The sequence below is a fragment of the Equus quagga genome, chromosome 10, assembly GCF_021613505.1.
Source record: "Equus quagga isolate Etosha38 chromosome 10, UCLA_HA_Equagga_1.0, whole genome shotgun sequence".
NCBI classification, from domain to species: domain Eukaryota; kingdom Metazoa; phylum Chordata; class Mammalia; order Perissodactyla; family Equidae; genus Equus; species Equus quagga.
The window spans coordinates 86,142,844-86,152,992 of record NC_060276.1 but is presented as its reverse complement, the minus strand read 5'-3'; the positions used below and the strand labels follow the sequence as shown (position 1 = coordinate 86,152,992).

Sequence of the window (10,149 nt, the reverse complement as noted above, 5' to 3'; positions counted from 1 at the left end):
CCCCCCCCCCCCCCCCCCCCCCCCCATGGCTAGCACACTCACCCGCACCAGGTCTGGGGTGAGGCGCTTGGCCTGCAGCCATTTCTGAAATCTCCTCGTTTTCCGCAGGACGCGCTCAATGCTGCAGGTCTTTGGGGCTGCTGCAAAGGCACAGATTCTCCTGTCCGAAATTTCGTTTTGCTGTTTGCTGACCAGCCTTGAGACCTCCACAGGGCGCCAGGTTTTGGAATCATCGGAGTAATTTGCAGAGTAAGAAGGCAAGTAGCCGGAAGGCAGTCTGAGGTGGGAGGCCAGCCGGTTGTCAAACCTGGAAGAATAGCCCTTTTAGGGTCGGCCTGGGAGCTGGAGAGATGGAGCAGGGCCTAAGCAGGGACTAGCCACACTGCCAGAGCCAGAGCCAGTAGAGCCCGGGAACAGGGAGACAGGGGGCAACATCTGGTCTGATCTATCTCCTCCTTAGACTGGGGCGCTCCAAACACATTTTTGTGAAATGACTGTTTTCGTTTTCTCAGACTTAGGGAAGTGTATATGTGTTGTCAGGAAAGATGAGGGAAGTGCATGCCAGATACAAACTTTATCCTCTTTACTCAACTGGCACAGAAGGACTAGCCATGGCTTTCTGCACTTCTACTCCATGTAAAGACAGCAGCTTTACACATGCTGGGACCTTTGGTTCTCCTAAAACCCCACCCCCGCTTTACAGATGTAGAAACTGAGGCTTAAAGAGCTTAAGTACTTTGCCCAAGGTCAGACAATATTTTGCCAAGCAGGAGTGCAAACCCAGGGCTGTCTGTCAGCAAAACTCATGATCTTTCCCCTTCCAACTGCACTGGTTCCAGAAACTGCTCACCCTCTGACCATCAGCTGGGTCTTGGAATCACAGTTCTTGAAGAGGCTACTGAGCCTGCACTGGGGAGACCACTGCCTCTCCATATCCAGCCCCAAGCAGCCCCATCAATTTTGCTTTCAGTCCAAAGATTAAAGTTATCAGTACTAACCAAGTCTCAGGGAACGGTGGCTGCTAAATGGTCACCAAACTCAAAGCTGCCTGGGATCTGGGAGGTGTGTAATCCCACACAATGGCCTGCTCGGTCCAGGGGAGAGGCTCTGGCCTGTTACCATCTGCCGATTTCCCGGGCCCCACCCTTGACCCTTTTCTCCAGTCATTCCTCCAGCTGTGTGCGGACATTTCCATTAGGGAAGAATGTTAAATCTTCTTCTGATTTATATATGAAAAATCACTAAGGTAACATTTACCTTCATTATTATTAATAGTTGAGGGTCATACCGCAAATGAAAATTAGGCCTATAGCATACCATATATATCTAATTTAAATAAGGATCTTTAGATTCTTATTATTGGCCTTTATTGGGCAACCTCATGATAATGAGTTTTGGAAGAATTAGCATTTTGATTAGCCCCAAAACCTAGACTGTTTTGCCTTCTCACTTAGAAGAAACACCTTTACCCTAAGAGACTGCAAGCTTTTAAAAAAAGGTGCTCTGGTGGAAACTGTCAATAAGCCCCTTTTGCAACGGAGGACCGTTCAAACGCAATGGCAGTAGGCACAAAGAATTCTGTTCAAGAACATTGCCCCACATCTATTTAAAAAGACAACACACTGTAAACTTGCAAAGGGTCAATTTTACTGGAATTTTCAGGACAACCATGGGAAATGGCCCTCCCTTCTGGTAGGATAAGGAAGGGCCAGCACCCTGAGGCAGGCCTGTCTGTCTATTTCCTGTAGCTGTTCTTGCTCATGGGGCTCAACCACCCTCCCCCCAACCAGGGGCATGTGACTAAGGATTTACAACTAGGTGGCTCTCTTAGATCACAATAACAGCAACACACATTTGTGAAACACTTAAGCATGTGAATGACTTTGCTAAACACTTTACGTGTATTAATTCAGTTAAATCTTTCAACAAACCTATGTGGTCAGTGCTATTATTACCATACAGACGAGAAGACTGAGACACAGAGAAGTTAAGAAATTTTCTCAAAGTCACACAGCCAGGAATTGGAGGAAGTGGCATTTTGCTTAGTCCTCTATCATTCATTTTACGAATTAGCTCTTGGAAACAGATTGGTGACATTATTAGGGGTTTTAGCTAGCAGAGCCATTAAAGATTATTTTGTCCCTGCCTCCTTCCCCATCATATTTTGAGGATAGAAAATTGAAGGTGACTTGTCTAAAGAATCACAAACAATTAGTGGCGGAGGGGCACAGATCTCAGGTGTCCTTGTCTCCCAGTTGGTGGGAGTGGCATGGGGAGGGGCTTCCTGTCCTGTAGGACAAGCTCATTGTCCTTTTTGTCTGTCTCCACCTCCTGAGGAGGCACTACTGGGAGGACAGCACTGACTTGGTAGGTGACCTGTAATGAATGCCTGGTACATGTTCAGCAGTGGCTCAAGGCATCCCATAAGGACCAACTGAGGACAAATAAACAGGTTTACAGGCCACTCTGTCCCCCTATTAAAAATGGTAATCAATTTATGGCATTGAATGGGAAAAATGTATATTCTTACAGCTTTGATTACCTACTTTTTGACTAGAAGAATCAGTGAGAAAATGGGCCCTGCTTTTCATTCACTAAAATGTTGATATCCTGGAATTTGGAAAACCACAAAACAGAGGCAGCGTTCTAACCCTCCTTCTGAACTGAGATCATGGGTGTGTTTGAAGTGAGGCTGGCTTAGTTCCTCACTGGGCCAAAAGATGGACGAGCAGGATCATAGTTTCCCAGAGTTGGAAGGAAGCATAAAGGTTGTGCGGTCCAAGCCCCCCCAGCCCCTCAACATGGAGAGCAGGGTGGAGGTGTGGGGGAGAGCGACAGCATTGGAATGAGAATCAAATGCCCTCTTCTCCTGTAAACTTCTCATGCTTGCCTCCAATCACTCAGTCTGCACACATGCCTTCCTAAATAGTTCTAGCTTCTCTTCCATCTTCACCCCTCAGCTCTGCACAGAACTCCGAAAACATCTAGTGTCTTCCTAAAGCTCTCAGGACACAGTTCATACTCCTTAGAGCAGTTCACAATGCTCTTTCTAGGCCTATCTCCTGCTGCTCCCCTTACAAGCTCGCTTTGATCTCGCCAAACCATTGACCAGCTTTGGATAAGCCACGTGGTTTTGGGCCTTGGGCCTCCACTCACCTTGTAATGTGCTAATCTCTTTGAGACACTTTCTTCCTCTTTTCTGCCTGGATAATCCCTACCCAACTCTTTAAAATCCAGATAGGTGCCATCTCTTCTGGTACCTTATCCTCACTTCCTCATCTGCAAGTTAAGATAGGTTCCTTCTCAGATGCTCCCATGACACCCTGTGTAGGACATTTTGATGGTCCTCATACTCTGCTTTAATCATTAGTTTATGTCTCTGTCTCCCCCATAGAAAGTAAACTCTTGCAGGGCCAGAATTGGGCTCCCCTCAACTTTATAACTCAGTGCCTAGCAGAGTCCTTGGGACTAGGTTAGTGCCCAATACATTTTAGTTGGATGGATGGATGCATGGGTGCTTGGATGTATAGATGGATAAGTGAGTAGAGGGATACATGGAGGGCTAGGTAGATGGGATTCCCAGAGTGATAGTTGGGTGGAAGAATGCGTGGAGGGATGCCTGGATGAATGGGTAGGTGGATAGGTGGGTGCATGTATGGATGATTGAATGTGTAGATGGATGCTTTTGCCATAAGCTCTGGGGCCCTGCAGCTCCCAAGACCTCTGAGTTGATATGAGGAAGTGAGTTAGAGCAATAATTACTATCACCTTTTGAGGGGAAGGAGGTAGACAAGGGCAAGGGAGAAGGGAAGGCGAAAGGAAGCCTAATGATTTAATTATTTTACTATGAGCCCTCTATCCCTCACTTAGAAGTATTTAAGCATTCTTTAAGACTTTTGGAGTGGGGGGGGGTGGGATTTGAGGCCATGTGGGTACAGTAAGGAAGGTGAGGTAAAGTATCCATCCTAGTAAGAGCCTAGGAATCTCTAGGAGCAATTCTGATCAGAAATACTGCAACTAAGTACCCCTCCCCGACCCTCCACCCCAACCAGTTATCTGCACATACACAAATACTGATCAATCAGATCCTGGGAGACCATACCAGTTGGTATGATCATTTAGGATTTCACATATAGGTATATTTTCAGTAGGAAGAATATGTCAACCAGATTTACTCATTTTTCTAGCTTCCTTTGACTTTTTCGTTCAGAATTTGAAAGTCAACATGGAAAGCATGGGAAAATTGGTACTGAAAACATTCAAAGGTCAATGGTTGAGTATGGGAAGCATCAGATTCATCATTAGCATTATCACCAAAGAAAAGATAAGGAAATGAAGGAAAGGTGACTTCCATCTACCAATCACGTGTCTTCAGCCTACCCAGCCAGCCTGGGAAGCTCACCTTTCATTTGCTGCTGAGCAACAAGCATTGTCCAGTCCTTAGTGAAGACCAGGCCTGGAGCGCTAACACTTGCCTGGCTATAGCATTTCAGCCAAATGTCTGAGAGTTTTGGATGGGCTTTCTCTTAAGGTATCATCATCATCATTTTTAAAAGTAGAGAAGTGTCTAGAGACGAACAAGGACAAGATGAACAAACACACCATTGAAAGGAGAGGGAAAGGATGTGAACTTATAGACAATTTAACAAAGAAGAAATAAAAATGGCCAATAAGTCTGAAAAAAGGGCTCAACTCAGAAAAAATACAAAGTAAAAATGGTAGTAATCTTAAATATTTGTGCGTATGCAAGAAGCGAGCTCTATAGGTAGAAGTTTCCATTTGGATATATATCTCAAGATCCTAAAAATTTGCTATGTTTTTTGACCCAGAAATTCCGCTTTTAGGAGTTTGTCATAAGAATTAATCCTTGTTGTGCACAAAACTCTAGCCACAGGGATGTTCAACATAGCACTGTTTATAATACTCAAAAGTGAAAAAAAAACCCTAGTTGTCTCGAGATAGATGATTCCTTTAATAAATTATGGTTGATTGATGCAATTGAATACCATGAAGTCATTAAAAATCAAATTGTGAAGAATGGTTAATAATGTGGAAAGGTGTTCCTGAATATATTGTTAAATAAAAGTTTACAAAAGAGTATATGTAATATGATCACATTTTTGTTGAAAAAACTTTTAATCCATACTTAGAAAAAAGGTGTCAAGGATAAACACCAAAATGTTAACTAAGGGGTGATCTCTTGGTGGAAGAATTATACATGATTTTTATTTTGTGCTTTTTTTAATCAATATTTCCTGAAAATTCTAAAATAAACAGATATTACTTTTAAAATAAGGAAAAAGCAGGGCAGGCACCGTGGCCGAGTGGTTAAAGTTCTGCGTGCTTCACTTTGGCGGCCTGAGGTTCATGGGTTCAGATCCCAGGTGTGGACCTACTCCACTCACCAGCCGTGCTGTGGAAGCAAAGTAGGGGAAGATTGGCACAGATGTTAGCTCGGGGCTAGTCTTCCTCAAGGAAAAAAAAAAGAGGAGGGTTGGCAATGGATGTTAGGGCGAATTTTCCTCACACACACACACAAAAGGAACAAGTTATTTACAACATAGAGAAAAGAACTATAAGCAAGTCCATGTCCCCAGACCACTCACTGCCTCTCTTGGCTTCTTTGCGTTGAGGAATGTGCATTCCAACACGAAGAACTCTAAACCTCAACCTGCCCCGCCTGGTGCTTTCCTGCTTGCGATTGCACACTTCCCTTTCAGGCACACATGGAAAATGAATTCTGAGGGTGAAGTAATATCCTGAACTCTACTGGAACACAAACCTATTTGGGGAAATGCTTCCTGACTTCGGCCAATGCCTGCCTGGTGAGAAAAACTTCGTCTATTGCCCCTTGGTGAAGAGTCAGCTGTGAGATTCATAAACCCTTGTTCACTTATCTGGAGAAGGATGTGAAGCTGGAGCTCTTCTTCAGTTGAATCCCTGAATTTCCCTCCCTCCTATCTTATGTCCATATTCTCACTGCCTCATTTCTCCAAGGCATCAGCCCCACTTCACCTGTGTTTTTGGTCCTCTCCACCCTATTTCTTAGGTGGGGAATCTTGAGTTCACTTTCAACACCTCCATCTTTACTTCCTCTCACATCAAGTTGGTCAACAAAACGACTCTCTAGCTGAACCAGCTTGCATCCATCCTGTCCTGCTTTTTTCCTGATGACCTTTCTCCTGGACTAGGAGAACTGGTCTGGTAGCCCCTGCCAGTGTCACCAGTCCATCCTGCATACTGCTTTCCATAAGATCTTGTCAAAGCACAGGCCTTATCTTGTCCCTTAACACCCTCACCCTGCAATAGAGCTTCCCCAGTTGGGAGCCTTTCAACTTTTCAACATTCAAAATGCCTTAAAAAGAGTCCTAATAGAGAAAGTTCACATCAACTTCATACAATATCTACCATGCTCAAAAGAAGTTCAACATTTTTGATTGATACTTTCTATTTGTTACTTCTGTTTAGTAACTTAGTTGCATAATCCAATACGTCTTTGGTTAATACAGATTAAACATAAAATTATCGTAAATTAATGCGTTTTGTTTGGTCACTAAATCTTACAAGCCTGAGGTAGGTCCTTGGGGGAGGGCAGAGAAGAAGAGGCCTATTACACAGGGTCTTTGGTGTTGAAAAGACTGGGAACCACTGGCCCAGAGGTTAAGGTTCCAATTCCTTGGCATGGCATCCAGGGCCACCTTCCCCTCATCCCCCATCTGACCCTTCCAATCTCCTCCTTCTGCCACACCTCCACATATGCCCCATGCTCCAACCACTAAGTGCTTCTCACCTCTTCCCACACTTCTGGGACTTTCCTTAAGCTCATCCTTCCACCTTAAGCCCTTCCCCTCCCACTAAATTTCAGTTTATCATTTAAGGCCTTGCTCAGAATATCTTCCCCTGGAGAAGCCCTTCTCTAGTCCCCATTTGGAATTAATGTCCTCTCCCTGAGGCTCCCGGAGGTTCTTTACACTTCACTTCTGGCCTGCATCAGACCAGGCCTTATTATTGTTATTGTTGTTTGTAACGTGGCTCCCTCCTCCTGAACCCCTGGAGGGCAATGACCAGAGTTATAGCGATGTCACTGCAGTACCTGCTGAGTCTTGGCTGTGGTAAAGGCTCATTGACTGTGTGTGATACCATTCTTTAGTGACAGCCACATGCATCGCATCACAATTTATTAACTTGGGTTTTCCTCTGATCAAGGCAACATCTCACAACAGAAAACTGGTTCAGAAACTTTGAAGCAAACTGCCCTGGTTTGAATCCCAGATCTACCACTTACTAGGTAATGACCTTGGGCAAGTCACTTAATCTTGCTGCGTCTCAGTTCACCATCTCAAGAATGGGTGCAAAACACTAACTCCCAAGATGGTTGTGAGGAGTAAATAAAACTAGCTTTTAAAATGTCTGTCACAAAGTAGACTTTCTATAAATTTTATTTCCCTCCTCCTCTGAGAAATGAATTTGGTAAACTCAATAATCGCAGGCTACTCTACTCATGGAAAAGAAAACTTTAAGCCCCCACTTCAAAAGGAAACTGGATTTAGCATTTAGGGCTGGAATTTGGCTTCACATTTTACCCTCCTCCCCACCTCAACTTCAACCCATTACCATATGGTTAAATGACTTTGCTTCAGCTCCCACCCATAAATTATATCCTGACTCATTTTCAACAAACGCCTGGACATCTTCACATGAAGGGAACAGAATTTTGCCCCTCCGAGTTATCTGATTGAGATTCTGACCTTATTTCTTCTTTAAAGAACTTCTTGCAAATAGATGTTCCGATGCAGGCATTGCATTTATCAAGACCGAGGAAAGTCCTTCCAAAATTGTAGCTGGTTCTGACTCGGGGCACCAGAGAAGGAGAAGGAGAAGCCGGCGAGGAGACAGAACAGCGCAGGGCTGAGACCCACAGCAACAGGGCAGGCCAGCCTGGGCGGAGGGCGGCAGCCTCAGGTCCCAGCCAGGGCTCCATCTCGGGCTCAGGACTCCAGCTGCAGCCTTTGGCTGCCCTCTCAGGGCTGCACAGAGGCAGATCTTGGCAAAAGAGAGGGGGCTGGCTTCAGGGCGCTGACCCCATCCCAGCCTTCGAGGTTTCTGTTTGAGGATGCTAAGGAGCTTGGAGCTAACGAGGCTGGAGAAGAGGTGAGGAAGTCCATGGAGGATGCTGATAACACGGTTTCCAGAGTTACTCTTCCTTTCCCTGGGGCGGCTGCCACAGGCTGGGGAGGGGCTGACTGGCAGATTTCGGGAAGGACAATGGTCAGGGCTTCTCTGTGCAGTCCTTTCGACAAACACAGGATATCCTGGTTGGACAGGAAAGGTCCCTGCAGGATGTATGTCCGACCTGGGTTCCACCTGGGAGTTTCAAAGGATCCTGCAGACCTCCACCCTCCACTGTTTTAATTCTGGGTGTATCTGTCCCTATGGATCACACACACACACACACACACCAATTTTTCTCCCCTCTGCAGTGGATATTTTGGCCTGCCCCTTAGCCAGCCGTACCTCCCTCGCTTTGACCATATTTGGCTGTGCAATAAGTAGAGGTCGGTTTGCTGGCCATTAAGTGGCACGTTTCACACTGATTTGAAAGGCAAAGCCTTTTTGCTGCCTAGGAAATAGAAAAACTTAAGCTAGTCCGTGCTTCAGCTCCTCTTGCTGATCTGAGAAGAGAGGAGAGAGAGCCCAGTGGCCTCTGATGTGCTGAGGGGAGCACCAGAAAGAGCCCACTGACTGCACTCAGCTGTGTCCATCCCTCTACCCCATGCCTGAAAATCCATCTTCCCTTTACCACCCTGCCTCGTTTCTCAGTGGCCGGCCTGACTTGGTGGGATTTAACTGCCCCAGGATTGCCTGCTCCTGACACCAAGATAAGATCCACAGCATGGAGTAGACAGGAGTGCTAATTTAGGAATAGAGAGGGCCTATGAGGATCAAATCAGGGAAGGCAGGCTTGGGCTGGGAGAAGGAAAAAGGGAGGTAAGAGGGGCCTGGGGATGGCCTCAGGAGAATTGGGGAATTTTGCTAGAGATTGGTGGGAAGAACAGGGTAATGGCAGGTTTCTGATGCTTCAGCATGTGCTTATTAGCTAAGCGTATATCCTCCTCAGTGAAACGTCTGGGCGTGTTTGGTTTTTATTGTTCACTTGTGAGAATTCTTTATATATATATATATATATATATACATAGACACATATATATATATACATATTCTGGGTAGTAGTCCTTTGTTGGTTATGTGGCTTGCAAAATTTATATTTTCTCCCAGATGATAATTTGTCTTTCATCTTCTCAACAGGATCTTTCACAAAATAAAAGTTTTGAATTTTGATGGCATCCAATTTGTCAAGTTTTCCATTTATGCATCATGCTTTTAGTGTCCAGGATAAAAACTCTTTACCTAGCCCTAGGTCCCAAAGGTTTTCTCCTATGGTTTCTTACAAGTTTTATAGTTTTACATTTTATATTTAAATCTATGATCTGTTTTGAGTCAATTTGCGTGTAAGATGTGGTTGGATCAAAGTTCTTATTTCTGCTGATGGATGTCCAATTGTTCCAGCACCATTTGTTAAAAAGACTATCATTTTTCCATGGAATTGCTTTTGCACCTTTGTAAAAAATCAGTTGTCTATACTTGTACGTGACTATGTCTGGGTTCTCTGTTCTGTTTCATTGACCTATGTGTCTGTTCCTCTGTCAATACCACACAGTCTTTATTGTAGCTATAGAATAAGTCTTGAAATTAGGTAGACTGTTTCCTTCCGCTTTCTTCTTTTTCAAAATTATTTTAGTTATTCTAGTTCATTTGTCTTTCTGTATAAATTTTAAAATAATCTGTTCTATATCTACACAAAATCTTACTGGAAATGAGTTAAATACATATATCAATTTGGAGAGAATTGACTGCTTTATCATGTTGAGTCTTCAAATACATGAATACAATACATCTCTCCATTTATTTGGATCTTTGATTTCTTCCATCAGCATTTTGTAGTTTTCTGCATTCAAGGTCTGTACATGTTTTTTTTGAAATTTATGTCTAAGTATTTCACTTTTTTTGAGGGGTTATAAATGGTGTTGTGTTTTTAATTTTGGTGTCTATGTGTTCATTGCTATTATATACAAATACAATTGACTTTTG

At 44.1% G+C, this 10,149-nt stretch overlaps 1 protein-coding gene across 2 annotated transcripts in view; it reads right to left on the bottom strand.

The window, feature by feature from the left end:
• DIPK2B (divergent protein kinase domain 2B) overlaps window positions 1–8,156 on the bottom strand; it is a 46,903-nt gene extending 38,747 nt beyond the window's left edge. For both annotated transcript variants that reach the window (XM_046674003.1, XM_046674004.1), the window contains exons 1-2: window positions 7,749–8,156; window positions 43–307 (exon numbers count right to left, since the gene is read on the bottom strand). In XM_046674003.1, the coding sequence (XP_046529959.1) occupies window positions 43–307; window positions 7,749–7,981 (498 nt within the window). In that variant the 5' untranslated portion in view covers window positions 7,982–8,156. The remainder of the gene's footprint in view (window positions 1–42; window positions 308–7,748) is intronic.
• Between the last annotated feature and the right edge of the window lie 1,993 nt (window positions 8,157–10,149).